The sequence below is a fragment of the Pituophis catenifer genome, unplaced genomic scaffold (assembly GCF_029215685.1).
Source record: "Pituophis catenifer annectens isolate HBS135680 unplaced genomic scaffold, rPitCat1.0.hap2 SCAF_2, whole genome shotgun sequence".
In the NCBI taxonomy this organism is placed as follows: Eukaryota; Metazoa; Chordata; class Lepidosauria; order Squamata; family Colubridae; genus Pituophis; species Pituophis catenifer.
The window spans coordinates 144,959,328-144,976,219 of record NW_027256882.1 but is presented as its reverse complement, the minus strand read 5'-3'; the positions used below and the strand labels follow the sequence as shown (position 1 = coordinate 144,976,219).

At 42.9% G+C, this 16,892-nt stretch overlaps 1 protein-coding gene across 3 annotated transcripts in view; it reads left to right on the top strand.

Annotated features, from left to right (window-relative positions):
• LOC139312705 (ABC-type organic anion transporter ABCA8-like) overlaps window positions 1-16,892 on the top strand; it is a 74,723-nt gene that overhangs the window by 10,371 nt on the left and 47,460 nt on the right. For all 3 annotated transcript variants that reach the window (XM_070937717.1, XM_070937718.1, XM_070937719.1), the window contains 7 exons: window positions 1,940-2,111; window positions 2,922-2,980; window positions 3,443-3,553; window positions 12,579-12,754; window positions 13,797-13,916; window positions 14,688-14,826; window positions 15,604-15,694. In XM_070937717.1, coding sequence (XP_070793818.1) covers window positions 1,940-2,111; window positions 2,922-2,980; window positions 3,443-3,553; window positions 12,579-12,754; window positions 13,797-13,916; window positions 14,688-14,826; window positions 15,604-15,694 — 868 coding nt within the window. The remainder of the gene's footprint in view (window positions 1-1,939; window positions 2,112-2,921; window positions 2,981-3,442; window positions 3,554-12,578; window positions 12,755-13,796; window positions 13,917-14,687; window positions 14,827-15,603; window positions 15,695-16,892) is intronic.

Sequence of the window (16,892 nt, the reverse complement as noted above, 5' to 3'; positions counted from 1 at the left end):
TTTTTTACTTTTAAAAGCATTTTTTCTACAACCTCTTCAGCGAAAAAAATGCTTTTAAAAGTAAAAAAAAAAGCCTCTGATGATCATGCGGCTCAGCTGGAATTGTCAGAGGCTTTTAAAAGCATTTTTTCTATGGCTGAAGAGGTTGTAGGGGAAAAAAATGCCACCAAGCCACACCCACAAAATAAGCCACGCCCACAGAACAGGTAGTAAAAATTTTAGAACCCACTCCTGGTATACATGTATGAGCTGTAGACCATTTTAAAGAAACCTGTGCTATGCAAAGCACAGAAATGATGTAAAGCAGAGTAAGCAAATGAAATTAAAGATGGATGACAAGAGAGAAGGAAAACTTTCCTTTTGTTTTCTAAACCTCAGTCATTTTGTGAAGCTCATCAGTTCCATTGGCTTCTCATTTTTGTGTTGCAATTCCATTCCCATTTATTTTCCCTACATGACCAACAATTCCAATGCATTGCTTTCATACAAATCAGTCACTTTGCATTCAATTCACAAATAATCAGCATCCATTGATTCTGGTCTTTTAGTCTCTTGTTTCACCATTCACAGTTCTTAAGTATCACATTTGCACTGTATTTATGTTTCTCTTGACATATCCGACTCCCACTTACATCTACAAAATTGGCAGAAACCTGCTTTTATACTTAGCAATTTCTGCTTCTTTTGACAAACATATTAACAACAGAATTATTCCACCCAATACTTTTCTACCAGCATTTGCACATCTTAAAATATTTCCATTCATGTTCCTATTTTTAGTAAATATTCTACCAAGATTCACAAATACACAAGTTATTTTATGACCTAAGCGTAGTACATAAAATAATCTGCTACAATGTCCTACTTGTCAATGACTACTTCAGCTTCAACCACAACAATACACGAGCACACAATAGATACAAACTTAAATTAAACTGCTCTAAACTCGATTACAGAAAATACGACTTCAGCAAAAGAGTGGTCAATGCCTGGAATGCACTACCTGACTCTGAGGTTTCTTCCCCAAACCCCCAAAACTTTAACCTTAAACAGTCTACTGTTGACCTCACCCCATTCCTAAGAGGTCTGTAAGGGGCGTGCATAAGAGCTCCAGCGTGCCTACCGTCCCTGTCTGAATGTCCCTTTTTATTCGTATCCATTTCATGTATTCATAATCATGTTTATACTTATATCTGTTATACATGCTTGACATAATAAATAAATAAATAAATAAAGTAAAAATAAATAAATAAGTTCTATGGAAGTGAAATTTGGACTTTTAAGAAGCAGGATAGGAAGAGTACTAACATTTTTGAACTTTGGTGTTAAGAGAAGGGACCTGAAAAATACCATGGACAGGCAAGGAAACAAACAAACAGATGATTCAACAAACAAATAAATCCAGAATACTCACTTGAGGCCTAAAGATCAGGCTCATATTGCCCTACTTTGGACACATTCCACAAAGACCTACGTTTCTGGGAATGATTCTAATTCTGGAAAAGGTCAAAGAAAAGAGAACAAACAACAAAAAAGTGATAGACTCAGTTATAATGGAGATGACTGTACTATTGACTCAAAAGCATTCACAGACAAACAAAATGTAGGTTAGTAGCCTTAGTTATACCAGTGCTACATGCAGATTTGTCTGCTAATGATATAGGTATTAAGATTAGCAAGAATTCTCAAATGAATTATATATTTCTGTTTGTTGTTTTGGTCTATTTTCCTCTTTTTTTAGTTTTGATGTAGGTTATGATTTATAGGGAACTGAACTGATTGCATCAACTCAGTTTATTGTCAGGTTCACAGTTACGAAAATACTGCAAAAGAACAATGAAGACTAGCTTTGTACTTTATTGTATGTTCAATGTGAACATTAAGAATTTACAGTTAGCTTGGATTTATGACAACTCGCTGTTTGTAAAATACTTTTTAGACAAATATGGGGTGCCTTATCCTCCGTTGTTTTTCTTGAAGAAGACTTATTGGTCTAAATCAAAAAGCCCCTATACTGGTGATGCTCCTACAAGTGAATGGAGTCATGGGAGTATCTTCAGTGACAATGCTGAACCTATGCCTCCTGAATTCAATGGGAAGGAAGCCATAAGGTAAGAGACATTGAATCTGGACATTCAATAGTATGAGCATGTTGTAAATTTATTTTACTTATAGGTTCTGCTCTCAGAGGACATTGGGGGAGATGCATTCATAAGGAGAAAATAATATGCTATAAAAATACATTTCTGCTGTAACAGGTAGTCTTTGGCTTATGACCATCTGTTCAGCAACCATTCAAAGTTGTGACAGTGCTGAATGAGGGGGACTTATGACTTGTCCTTGCACTTGTGGCTGTTATAACATCTCTGAAGTCACATGATCACAATTTAGCCACTTGGCAACCATTATGATGGTTGCAGCATCTCAAGGTCACATGATTGCCATTTCCGCCCTCCCCAATGGCTTCTTACAAGCAAAGTCAACAGGAAGCTTTTTGGAGGTTACATATTGCTTGCATTCCCACCGCTTTTCCCCCCCATCTGCTTGCGCTCTGTAGTGCCAATCCTCAGTTTCCACCGGGTCTGCTTGCTTGAAATTCCCTCTTCCACATCATGTTACATGAAGTCCTCACTTAATGACCCATACGGCCCTGGTATTAAACTTTGCAACCACATTGCTTAGCGATGTGCTATCCTAGCCTGAGGACTGCCTGCATTGTCTTTTATTATATTTTTATATTTATTTTATTATGTGTATTGGACATATACCAGAGGAAAATGCATCCCATGTCTAATATTTACTATAACATATTGAATGCTAAATTAATATTCTCCTATTTCAACGTGATATTTTGAGTGATTCTCAAATTTGTAAGAAGAATCCCACAATGTACTGACAAATAACTATTTCACTATTTTTAGACTAAATGACATTAAAAAAATTTATAAAATGAAAAGCACAGAAACAGAAGCTTTGAAAGGTAAGATACCTGCATTTTAGAATATATATATATTATTGCCTTGATTCTATGAAATAGGACAGAAATAGCATAAAACATAGACATTTCTGCTCTCCTTGTAAGGAAAACTTTGTGAGATGCTTTAAATTTAAGAATTACATTTACCTAACTTTCAAAGGTCATCTTTCTGACCAATCTCCAGGGCTTTTACACCTTCATCTCTACATTCTCCATCAGCTTCCTGGGCACTGGTTGAAAAAGGAAAGGCAAATTGATTTTTAATTTCCTCCCATATCTTGATAGGAAGTCCTGAGGGAAACTGGTTGTATGAGTGGCAGCAAAAAGAAAAAATGACTGGCACTATAATCAGTAGCAATTATAAAATTCAGGATAAAAAATGTGAAGAACTCAGTGCTTTCTCTTGTTAGATGCCTCAATGTATCATTTAATATATATAGCAAACATGACTTCTTTATATATTAGGATTGTCCTTGGATATTTATGAAGGTCAGATCACTGCAATACTTGGTCATAGCACATCTGGAAAAACTACATTGCTAAACATCCTGAGTGGACTTTCCAAACCATCTGATGGTAAGAATCAAAACTTTAAAATGAATTCAAATGCCAAACAAATCTCAAAGTATGTTTAGAAAAGTGCAGCCCTGTTGGATCTGATCATGGTATAGTCTAGTCCCATTTTCTGTTTTCTACAATAATCAGCTGGTGTCTTGGGAAAAACCACAATAGCACTTTTCTGCTGCTGTTCTCTAGTGAAGTATCATCTATAAATTATAAGTTATGACTAATAGGTAGTTTTATTTTCCATGAAGTTGTAAAACCCAATTTTCAAGTTTTCAAAGTTCAAAGTTTCTTTAACATATCTTAATTTTGTTATGATTTCCTAGATTTGTTAAACTTCATATATAGTAATTATTTTAATTTCTTTACATCAGTTTATAATCTGTGTTATAATTATAACACAGATTAGATGTTATAGTCCTAGTTTGATCTTGACATAAACTGTTTCAACTCCTACCCTCAAAATGACGCTATAGAGCACTGCACACCAGAACAACTAGACACAAGAACAGTTTTTTCCCTAATAGTATATATTATAATAAATTGGATAATCTTTTGGATTTTTTTTTTTAAGATAGCAACAGCAGCCACATGTGTTTGTAGATGGTGGAGGATTGTGTAGAGAGAAAGGCAAGAGGGAGGTAAGCTTGATAAACTAATTGAGAGGCTGGAATTTGTTGAATAAACAGAGAGGTGAAGAAACAGAAAGGCTGAGAGCTGGAAGAGTTGGAAGGAGTGGAGAGACGGAGCAGTGCCTGTAAGGCTCACCTTGCTCTTGACAGTTTGTCAGTGGGAGGAGGTTTTCTCCTTTCTAAGGAAGAGTGTTGGGGACGGGGGATGGAATGGTTCTTAGGAAAGGCAGAGGAGGATGACCTATTTCAATGGTGTTGGGTAATGGGAGTTATGGGAACGCAACCTCAGTGTTTAGTACCGGTCTCGTGTTCTGCCCCCTTGCACTCACCTCATTTACCTGGTCAGCAGATCTGTGGTAGCCCTGGTCTTAGGCTGCTGTTTTTAAATGTCAGATCAGCCTGCAATAAGGCTAGCCTTATTGCCAATTTGATCCTCGAAGAGAAGGCTGATTTGGCTTATATAACCAAGACCTGGGTGGGCCCAGAAGGAGGTGTTCTCCTCATAGAAATGTGCCCAGTGGGTATCGAGCATGGCACCAGTCTAGACCTCAGGGGTGGGGTGGGGGTGTGGCTGTTATTATTAGAGATTCCTTAGTAGCCTCCAGGGGCACTGCTCCACAAGTGTCCAGCTGTGAGACCCTTTTTCTTAGGTTGGTCTCAAGGGATCAGGTGGGATTGTACCAGCCTCCCTGCTGCGTGGCAGCTTCCCTACCCGGGCTCCTCTCGGCTCCCCTAGGACCGTGTCCACGCTCAAAGAACACGCTTAAAGCCAAGCTGGTGTATCTTCATTTAATCGTGGCAATCAGCGCTTACAGAAACCGGAATGCAAAGCTAGCAAAACAAAGACGCAGCTGTCACGCCCTTGCAAGCGAGTCCTTATATAGTTCCTTCCAGATTACATTCAGCTGGAAGGTCTCGTACTTCCTCATTTCCTTCGGACGTACTGGGATGCCGTCACTTTTCTAGAGTGTTCTCAGAGTAGTAAGCTAACCCCACGCGACCCCATAAGGCACCCGTGCACATAAACGCCTACTCGGAAGCCTATTCCACCACCATCACCCATGTGGCTCAACCCCCCCTTCCAGCCGGGTATCCATGTTCTGCCGGTGCATGGACATGATGTCGAGTGCTTCTTGACGCTCGACAGGCGGCTCCCCCTACCAGGCGTCCGTCTAAGAGGAGGAGACAAAAAGAGATGATATTAAGGGTCAGGTAAGGGATGTGGTTTCTGGGGGTTTGCTTTGTGGAACTTTCTCAGTAATCTGGGGGCGTTTATGTCTTTTACAGGTACCCAGGATGCTTCACTATCAGGATACCCTGTCCAGCGGACTAAATAGTATAACTGGCCTCTACGTAGTTTGGAATCGATGATGTCTTGTATTTCATAGTGGGCACCGGTTACCGGGCCAGGAGGTGGTTTTGGTGTTGTAGTGGGTGTAGTGGCCGGTTTTAACAAGCTAGAGTGGAAAACCGGATGGGTCTTTCCCAATAAGGGGGGTAGTTTTAGCATGAATGTTACGGGGTTAATTACTCTAATGATAGGAAATGGGCCTATATATTTGGGTCCTAGTTTTTTACTTGGTAATCGTAGCTTTAAGTATTTTGTTGACAAATAAACCAGGTCTCCGATCTGAAAAGATGGACATGTAGCCCTCCTTTTGTCTGCCTGGAGCTTGTATTCATCGGCTGCCCGTGTCAAAGCGGTTTTTACGTGAGGCCACACAGCATTCACGTTAGTAGCCCAGTCGTTGGGAGTCATAGGGTTTTGGAGGGAAAGGTCTAACTCCGGGATAGCAGGGAAGTCCCTCCCCATGACTACCCGGAACGGAGTAAATCCGGTACTCCGATGTACTGCGTTATTGTATGCCGTTTCAGCAAATAGAAGGTAATCAACCCAATCGTTTTGTTGGTAGGTAACGTAGGAGCGTAAGTATCGTTCTATCATGGCATTCGTGCGTTCAGCAACACCGTTCGTACTAGGGTGATAGGCTGAACTAAGGCCCTGGGTTGACCCTATATCACGGAGAAACCCTCTCCAGAATCGGGCGGTGAATTGTACCCCTCTGTCTGATATTATCCTCTTAGGCACTCCATGCAAACGGTAAATATGTTGTAGGAATAAACGTACCAGGCGTCGGGCAGAGGGTAAGCCTTTACATGGAATAAAGTGGGCTTGCTTTGAGAAAAGATCGACTACTGTCCAAATAACGGTATAACCTCTGCTACTGGGAAGGTCTACAATGAAATCCATGGCTATTTCCTCCCATGGTCTGTTTGGTTCGGCTACGGTTTGTAATAAGCCCAGTGGCTTCCCTGGTTGTGGCTTGGATACCGCGCATGTGTGGCATCCCCGGACGTATTGGTCAATGTCTTTCCTCATTTTAGGCCACCAGAATTGTCTGCGCGTCAGATGTAGGGTTTTAAGGAACCCGAAGTGTCCGGCGGTTTTCCTATCATGGCACTGGAGTAACACTCGTTGTCTCAATGTTGCTGGAATATAGAGTTTATCTCCCCACCACGCTAGGCCATCATGGTGGGTTAGGGATGCTGCATTGTTTTGTGTCCATGCGTCCGTCCGAATGGCTTTCCGTAAAAGCGTGAGCCAATCCTCGGTCTGCGGGGCTGTCAATACATACGCTTTTAGGGGTGAGATTACTGCTTGTAAACCCTCATCTCGTTTACTGTGATATTGCGGCATCCGTGACAACGCATCCGCTAAAAACATTCCTCTAGCTGGCTTATACACGAGGGCAAAACGGAACCGCTGAAAATATTGTGCCCATCTCACCTGTTTTGGGGACAGTTTCCGAGGTGTTTGAAGGGCCTGTAGATTCTTGTGATCTGTCCAGACCTCGAACGGTATGGGATTACCCTCCAGTAGGTGCCGCCATGTCTGTAACGCCCATTTTACGGCATAGGCCTCTTTCTCCCACACTGCCCAGTTCCTTTCTGCGGTTGTAAATTTTCGGGAGGTGTATGCACAAGGCCTTAACATACCGTTCGCATCTTTCTGCATTAGAATAGCTCCTACTGCCACGTCACTAGCATCCGCTTGTATTACGAACGGTTGTGACGTGTTAGGGTGTATTAATACGGGTTCAGTGGCAAAAGCCCGTTTAAGATTTTCAAAGGCTTGTTGGCATTCAGATGACCATTGTAGTTTGTATCCCGGCCTAGGCTTTTTCCCAGGGGCCACCACACCTTTTGTTCGCAATAGCTCCGTTAATGGTAATGCTGTTGTTGCAAAGGACGGAATGAAATGTCGATAAAAGTTTGCAAAACCTAAAAAACTTTGCAGTTGTTTACGGGTTTGCGGAGCTTTCCACTCTAAGACCGCAGCTACTTTCTTCGGGTCCATCTGGATACCAGTATGACTAATTCGAAAACCTAGATAATCGATCTCCTCCCGGTGGAACTCACATTTTGAGAGTTTTACAAAAAGATGTGCGTCCAGCAACTTGGTCAGGACCTGTCTAACCAGCTGGACGTGTTCTTCCATTGTGTCAGAGTAGATCAAAATGTCGTCCAGATAGACTAAGACGCCCCGATATAGGTGTTCATGTAAAATACCGTTTATAAGCTGCATAAACACCGCTGGTGCCCCTTGTAGACCGAAAGGCATCACCAGGAACTGGTAGCTGCCGAGGGGAGTGTTAAATGTGGTTTTCCACTCGTCTCCCTGACGTATCCGTACCCGATAATAGGCTTCGCGGAGGTCCAATTTCGTGAAGATTTTCCCTGACGCCAGGGTAGCCAACAAATCAGTTATCAGCGGCAGGGGGTACAACGGTTCTACGCAGACAGCATTCAATCCCCGGTAGTCAACACATAAACGTAAGCCGCCATCCTTCTTACCTCGAAAGAGGACGGGTGCCGCTAAATGCGAACGACTGGGACGAATAAATCCCCGGGCCAGGTTTTTATCTATATACGTTCGCAATTCCTTCAGTTCCTGTGGTGTCATCGAGTACATACGGGGTTTTGGCAACCGGGCTCCGGGAAGTATTTCGATACCACAATCCGTATCCCGATGGGGGGGCAGGATGTCACATTCTTCCTCGCTAAATACTCGGGCGAGGTCATTATATGCTTGGGGGTATGTACCTTGTCTTGTTGTTTCTTGCTGGAGAGCCACCCTCTCTTTTGTACATGGCAGTCTGAGCCTACGATAACCCCCCTCCCACCATATGTGTGGTTCCCACCTGTCCAACCACGCGAGCCCAAGAATGATGGGTTCGATCATCTGGGTTACTACAATGAACCGGATCATTTCCTGATGGGCTCCTATTTGCAGGAATACGGGTTCTGTAACACTGGCAGTAGGTGTGCCTCCCAGGATGGACCCATCCATCTGCTCGAATTTAATGGGGGTACGAAGAGTCAGGATCCGAAGGCCCAAGCCCTCAGCTACCGACTGCCGCATAAGGCATCGAGTACAGCCTGTATCAATTAAGGCTTTTTGTTCACACTCCTTCTTAGTGACAGGATGTCTAAGGGTCACTGGTATCAGGAAGGGGTGTACAGGGTCACTTACCATAGGATCCTGCAACTCATCTCCGTTGTCGCTTTCTTCGGATGCGTCGGGGACACGAGCCATCCCTGGCATGGTATTACTGGACCGGGTTGTCGGTTCTAACGAGGGCGTCTGCGTGGCCGCCCTAGAGCGTTCTGGTGTTCGTAGGGGTCGGTCACGTGGCGTGGTAGTCGGAACGGATGGCCGGGAAGTTGACAGTCGCGGGGCTGCGACGGGGCAGTCCGCAGCTCTATGACCCTCTTGGTTGCATCGAAAGCACCGGAACGGGCGTCTGTTCGCCTCGGTAGCGGTCGGCCCGAATGCCGGGGTTCCTCTAAATGCCCCGCGGTCACTGGATCTGCCACTTGGACCACGACGGGACTGGAATGGTGGTGTGTTCCGAGGCCTGAATTCTCGTAGACCAACGTCTAGGCTCACCGCTGCCTTGTACCATTCGGACAATCGTGGGCCTAGACCCCGGTATACACAGGCCTGTTTTATTTCTCTATCTAGCCCTGCCTGGAATTGGTGGATAAGTAATCGCTCTGGCCACGAATGGAGTTTTCCTGCCAGATTACGGAACTCCTTGACATAATCCTTGGCAGGGCGACCACGCTGTCGTAGGTTGACCAATTCACCTTCGATGACCTGGGTCCGAGTTTCATCCTCGAACCTATTGCGTAATGCTTCAAGGAACAGGCCCAGATCTGTTAACTCGCGGGCGTGTTCACTATGTAAATCGGCAACCCATTCAGCTGCCTCCCCCGTGAGCACTGCTGTGACCGCCACGACCATGGACCACTGCGAAGGATATAATCTGCCATAAAGGTCCATATGGCTTATTACCTGACTCAGGAACAGTGCCACCTTTCCTGCAGTTCCATCAAATGCAGCCTGCACAGGCGGTAATCCCCAGGGATGTTGCTGGAGGGGGGGTGCCCAGGGACCGTGGCCCCATGCCGGTAGCGGGTCTCTGTAACGCTGTTGTGGTGGCCTATCTCCTGTGCCGGGTAGCTGTCGAGGGGCGTCTCTCACGGGATCTACTCTCCTCTCTCTCCCGGGCTGTGTAGCGGCACCGGAAGTTGCGTGGCTGCCCTCGCCCCCACCGTATGAATGTACAGCCTGTCTCCGCTCTCCACTCACCCAGCGTTGTTCACGCCCCTCCAACTTCAGCTTCGGGCTGGCAAGGCGGAATTTGCTGTCAGAACTCCCACCCGCCGTACCGCCTCCCGACCAGGAGGTGGCTCCCTCCATACTGGGCGCCCATGGCTGCCAGGAGGGCGCGTCGCGAAAGCTCGCCTCGCCAAAACGGTCGCGTAGGATCTCTAGGGTGGAAGGCCCCAGGCCAGTGGAGTGGCTCCAGTCCCCTTCCTCGTCTTCCAGCCATCGCCGTTCCCTCCAATCCTGGAACTGGGAACCGGCATAGGGCGGCGTTTGAAGACGCATCCCACCTGTCTCTGGGCCGGGCGTCCCCCGGGCGTTGCGTTCGCGTTCCTTTCGTTCACTAGGGGCGCCGTCGACCCCGGGCTCATGCTGTTTCGGCCGCACCACCGGCGGGCTGGCCGCCCCATCCATCCCGGCGTCAACCTCCTCCTCCGCTTCACCCACGGTCTCCGCTGTATCCTCCGGCAGCACGTCGGCCGCTATGCCCTCTGCCATCCCGTTCCTTCCTTCACGGGGGGGGGGGCGGCTCCAAAACGGCTTGTGAAAAGGGAGAGCTGCGTCTTCCTCTCGGCTCCCCTAGGACCGTGTCCACGCTCAAAGAACACGCTTAAAGCCAAGCTGGTGTATCTTCATTTAATCGTGGCAATCAGCGCTTACAGAAACCGGAATGCAAAGCTAGCAAAACAAAGACGCAGCTGTCACGCCCTTGCAAGCGAGTCCTTATATAGTTCCTTCCAGATTACATTCAGCTGGAAGGTCTCGTACTTCCTCATTTCCTTCGGACGTACTGGGATGCCGTCACTTTTCTAGAGTGTTCTCAGAGTAGTAAGCTAACCCCACGCGACCCCATAAGGCACCCGTGCACATAAACGCCTACTCGGAAGCCTATTCCACCACCATCACCCATGTGGCTCAACCCCCCCCCTTCCAGCCGGGTATCCATGTTCTGCCGGTGCATGGACATGATGTCGAGTGCTTCTTGATGCTCGACAGCTCCTGGACTTCACTGTGGGGCTGGCAGTAGAATTTTTCGGTGTTGTACCCAGGCCCACGTAGTTGATATTAAATGCGAAACTGTTCCGAAAAACAAACAGATTTTATTAAAACAGCTGAGAATTAATTCATTCTCAACATATTCTAAATGAAATGAAAACAAAGTCCTTAAAACACCAGTCTTTATTTTATCTCTGATCTTGGGATAATTAGGCAAACTGCCAAAGGCTTTTCTTGGCAACAGTTCAGGAACAGAAGAAATAACTACAGCCAAACAAGAAGCAATTCTCTCAACGGTTGTTTTTTGGCAAAGAGGCCAAGAGCCGTTGCTGGTCTTTTAAGCCTTATGGGAGGAGCCAATCATCTCTTAGCCCTACTCCTGAGTCGTCCTCTCTGCTTTAGCTGCTCCTGCCTTCTGGCAGCTCTTCTCATACGTGCACTAGGAACAGGCTCCTGTTCCTCCTCCTCCTGTTCCTCTGCCTCCCCACTGTCAGTCTCTGGAGGCTCCAAAGTCTGCACATCACTCCCAATGGCCCTGGCCCCATTTCTGCCTCCGATGCAGAGCCCTCATCTGGTCCTTCCCCAGCCTCCAGGACTGACCCATGTTCTTCCTCAGCCTCATCGTTGTTTGACTCTGCTGCCAGCTCTGCAGGCTGCTGGCGGACCACAACAAACGGGTTGAAACTAAACCCTGGCAAGTAACTCTGGATTTGGGATTCATTGGCTCAGGGAGAATTGCCATCTTTGGTCTTGGATGGGGTGGCACTACCCCAAACAGACCCTGTGCGTAATCTGGGGGCTCTGCTGGATTTATGACTCCTGCTCAAAGAGGAGATGGTGGTTGTGGCCAAGAAGGCCTTTGCACAACTGTGGGTTGTGCGCCAGTTATTCCCTTTCCTGGACCAACAATCCCAACTCACAGTCACTCATGCCCTAGTCACTTGATTATTGCAACACACTCTATATGGGGCTGCCCTTGAAGAGCATCTGGAAGCTCCAGTTGGTGCAAAATGCATCAGCCTGCATGGTTTTGTGCAGACCCCGGTGTGCAATGTACCACTTTTCCTGCAGGAGCTGCATTGGCTGCCAATTTGCTTCTGGCTGCAATTCAAGCTGCTGGTTGTCACCCTTAAAGCCGTTCATTGCTTGGGACCAGGTTATCTGAGGGACCGTCTCTTGCTGGTCACATCTACCCAACCCATCAGAGCGGGGAGGCAGGGAATGCTGCGGGTCCCATCCCTGAGGGAGATACACCTGGTGGGACCCAGAAGAAGGGCCTTCTCCGTGGTGGCTCCCTCTCTCTGGAACATCATTCCCCAGAGATTAGAACGGCCCCCACTCAAATACTCTTCTGGAAGGCACTGAAGACCTGGTTCTGCCAACGAGCCTGGGGAACCCAGGGTGGGATGAAACCCATTAAATGGCTCGTGTGATCTGCTGTCACCGGGATGTGGGGGTGGGGGGTGGGGAGTGATTTTATTACTATATTATTTATTTGATTTTTAATTAGTTTTATTTTTTTTAAATGTAGTTTTTATATTCTGTAAACTGCCTTGAGTCACCGGGGGCGAATAGGTGGCAATATAAATTTAATAATAAATTAATAAATAAAAAATAAGATAAACAACAGAAAAGCCCATTTGAAAAGCAGCCTTTTAATTCATCCTATTCTAAACTAATAGCAATCTGTTTAATTGGAAAATTCTCTATGTAATCTTTTTGCTATTGCTTACAGGTTTTGCATCCATATTCAAGTACAATGTATGTGAAAAGGAGCAAATGGAAAAGATTTGGGAAATAAGTGCTATCTGTCCACAATGGAATATTCAATTTGAATTTTTAACAGTGAAAGAAAACTTAACGACATTTGCTAAAATAAAAGGGATACCATCCAATGCTGTAGAAAAAGAGGTAATAATGGATTCAGTTATATTCTGTTGTCCTGCACAGATTTATGTTGCACAAGTGGTTATGTTTTACATTTTTCCCTTTTTCCTTCTTCCATTGTAGGACATTGCTGCTTTAGATTTGATAACATTATTCTCCTCTGATTGTATTTAGCCAGTCCAATCTAGAAAACATCATGTACGTTTTGGAATCAGTAGGACAAATGTGTAGATAACCAATTTAATATCAAGCGCTGGGGAAGTTAGGAGATTCAGACAGTACAAATGAGTATAAAGATTTATTGCAATTTTAAGCTCTCTACAAGAATCTGACCAACTAACAATCAAGGGAAATGAATGGGAGATAAGAGAGGCATTCAAGGTAGGCTGGACTTAGCTCTCTTGCGGGTACAAGGGGACTTGTGACTTATGACACGTTTGACCCCTTTCTCGGGCTCAGCCTCATCATCTCCCACACTTAATTGCTTGATGAATATTTAAAATTAATTAATTTTATTTACAATCCCTAATTCTACAAAGTGCTATTTGAAAAAACCCTGTAATAGACCATTTCTTTGCCAATTGGATCATGGTTTGTTAGCCAGTTTATAGGTAAACTTCCACAGCAATGAAAATAAGATGAATAAGCCAAAGCTTATTTTTAAACCTTGGGAAAGAAGCCAAGAGAACTCTGAAGTGCAAAAATTTGGTAGAATATAGTTTGGCTTCTTCAGGAAAAGGATATACAACCTATGGCCATGTGAATTCCAGATATATTATCTGCCTAAAAAAGTACAAAAAAAATCAATTTTCAGTGCTTGATATTGATTTAAAATGAAATATTATTTACCTGTTGGGAGATCAATGCAACTGAAAAATCCAAGCTAAATAGTCAACAAAATTTTAAAATGTTTCAGAGATGAGCAGCAACATAAATAAGATCCAAACATACATTAAAAACTAAGTATATAAAATATATGGTCTACCTGTCCATTTCTTTCATTCAGTTAAGAAACTGAATTTCTAGGTAAGGAGTGTAAAATAATTGAAATTTATATATTTTATAGGTTGAAAAATTGTTGACACTCTTGGACATCAAGGCCATTCAAAACACCCAAGCTAATCATTTAAGTGGTGGACAAAAACGAAAATTGTCTCTTGGGATTACACTTTTAGGAGAACCAAAGGTAAACCCACTATTAGGCAAAAAGTCCCATTGTACATATACCATTAAGTATGCTTTATTTGACGAATGCAGAGCTTTCATCCTTACTGATGACTTGCATAGATAGTAATCATGGAAATTCCTAATTCTGATATGGTTTCCCTTTCTTTCAGCTTTAGCTTCTCAACCCCCTTCCTAATATTTTCTTGACTTTTGCAAGTTAAATGAAATTTGCAATAATTTTAATAGAATTATTTTTTATTATAAAAATAAAATCTTCTAAATGTTATTTCAAAATACGTCACGTCAGCCAAACAGTGTCGACTGGCGGCCCCTAGGGGGAGAGCCTTCTCTGTGGGGGCACCTACCATCTGGAATGAGCTCCCCCCGGAGATACGGAGGATCCCGGATCTGCGCTCCTTCTGCCGTGCTGTGAAGACCTTTTTATTCCATCAGGCGGGCTTGGCCTAATTTCTTCCCTTTTTAAATATGTAAATTTTAATCTGTTTTTAAATTATTGGGGTGTTTTAATCTGTCTGAGCCAAAATGATTTAATTTGATTTTATCTGGTTTTTAAATTTTTTGTATTTATGTATTTTATTGTTGGCTGTTCATCGCCCTGAGTCCTTCAGGAGTAGGGCGGTATACAAATCAAATAAACCTAAACCAAAAGCCATACAATTTTGCAATATTCTTGTGTCTTCATAATGAGAAACTGTACATCAACAATGAATGCTATGTGCTAATGTTTTAATGTGTTGAATTAAGATATGCAATCAAATGCCTACTGTAGGTATTATTATTAGATGAGCCTACTTCTGGATTGGATCCATATTCTAGACACCAAGTGTGGTCTCTCCTGAATGAACGCAAAGCAGATCGGGTCATTTTATTCACCACCCAATTCATGGATGAAGCTGATATCCTTTCTGGTGAGCAGACCTCATACTGAAGCAGATTAGAATGTGGGAACAGAGATGAACTATAGAAATAGTACTTATTGTAATTTTATTTCTTCAAAGACCATTCTTTCTCCTTCTGTTCTTATCGATTATGTCAGCTGATCCATGTAACTTCTTAAATCCAGTCATATATAGCACTACGCATCAGTCTGCTTCTCTTGTCAATTTCAGGATTTTCATGGATTGCAGCTGTTCCTTTCTCCCCTACTAAGACCACTGAACCTCTTACTCACCTTTTACTTTCAGCAACTTTTTAGATCTGTCAATGTTACTTCCTTTGTTGTTCATTGTATATTTATTGTTCTATCTGCAGATAGAGGGAAATTTATATATTTATGGACTTCTTACTGTCCATCCCCTTCAGATAGATTCAACTCAAAAAGTACTAGAAGACCTTCAAAGTCCCTTCCACCCCTGTGATTCTATTCCCATTCCCATTTCCATGAAATCTCAAATAAAAACATTTGGATGTGGATACGTAAAAGTTACCATTCTAGCCACTGTTGGCTCATCCTAACTTAAAGGTTCATGCTAGCTTGTCTACTTTTAGTTTGTTCCTTTCTTATGTCAGTAAGAATTAGGTCGAATTCATATGCCAGTCAGTATGAATATTTTATACCAAACCAGTGCTTTATTTTCTGCATCAACTCCACTAAATCTCCAATAACTATATATAGTTTGAATTTGGCATATAGAACTTATTATCAAATGAGATCAACTAAAAAATGCTGTTTGCTCTTTACGTAGACCGGAAAGCTATTATCTCACATGGGAGGCTGCAATGTGTTGGTTCATCCCTGTTCTTGAAGAAAAAATGGGGCATTGGCTATCATTTAAGGTACTACTAATAATATGTTAGTGTTATGGATACATTTTTATTGTAGTTTAAAAGCTTAATATTAATGCTATGCTGGAATATTTAAACCATTCTTTCAGTCCCTCATTTGTTCTTTTCAGGTTTACACCTTGCTTTTCCATTTTGAAATACAAACAATTGAGGCAATTTAGCCAAATGCAAAAACAAATCTCAATAATGGAGAACATTTAAAAGTAACATTTAAAAAACAACAAATAGACAATTTTATAGAATCATATAAAGAATAAAAATAGTGAAATAATAAATATAGCTAAAGTTAGTTTGAAATCTTCACTGTGTGCTTGAATAGCAAGCAAGAAAGACACTGAGAAGCACACTTGAAGAATGAGTTTGGCGTTCCTGCTAGCCATATAAATTGAATGTGTGCAGAAATGTGCAAAAAGGCCTGACAAAGGGAACAATTCAAAACAGAGCTCCTCAATTTGATTGGGGGACAAAACTGTCCTGCTATTTATTTCATAGCTTTATTTATAGCCACATTTTGAAAACTATATAATAAAGTTGGGGAAAGTGCAGAAGAGGACAACTAGAAATGTGTGTTTCTGTGTGTTGAGCTTCATTTTAAGATTTGGCTAGAATGTAAAGTACTCTATATTGGAAAAAAGGCAACTCAGGGATATAATATTATGAATGGCACGGAAGACATGGACCGGAAAAGTTTGATCCATTGATTAACACTAGGACTGAAAGTGAGTGGAAGAGATTTTAGAACACATAGTGCATCATTAACCTGTGGCATTAATTCTTATGACATATGGTGATGGCCCTTAATTTGGATGGCTTTACAAAAGGAATAGATGAATTCATGGAGGAAAGATCTTCTAAGAGCTATTAATTCTAAACATTCATTCTTGCCCCCAAATATCATTGGGAATAGAACAATGTCCACCTACTACTTGCAAAACTCCCAGAAGCCCCTGATCAGCTATTATGGGAAACAATATTGGACTATGGATGTCTTGATCCAGCAGGATTATCCATTTTATAAAATTAATGTAAGAAGATGAGTCATTATTTAAAATTCTTTTAAAAATCCAGTATTTTTGAATTCCAATATAAATATACTTTAACATACTCTTCCTTCAAGGTGAAATTATTAAAAATGTTTAATGTCTACTTTCATATTTCCCAAACGTTTTGAGGAAGTTCTTATTATATA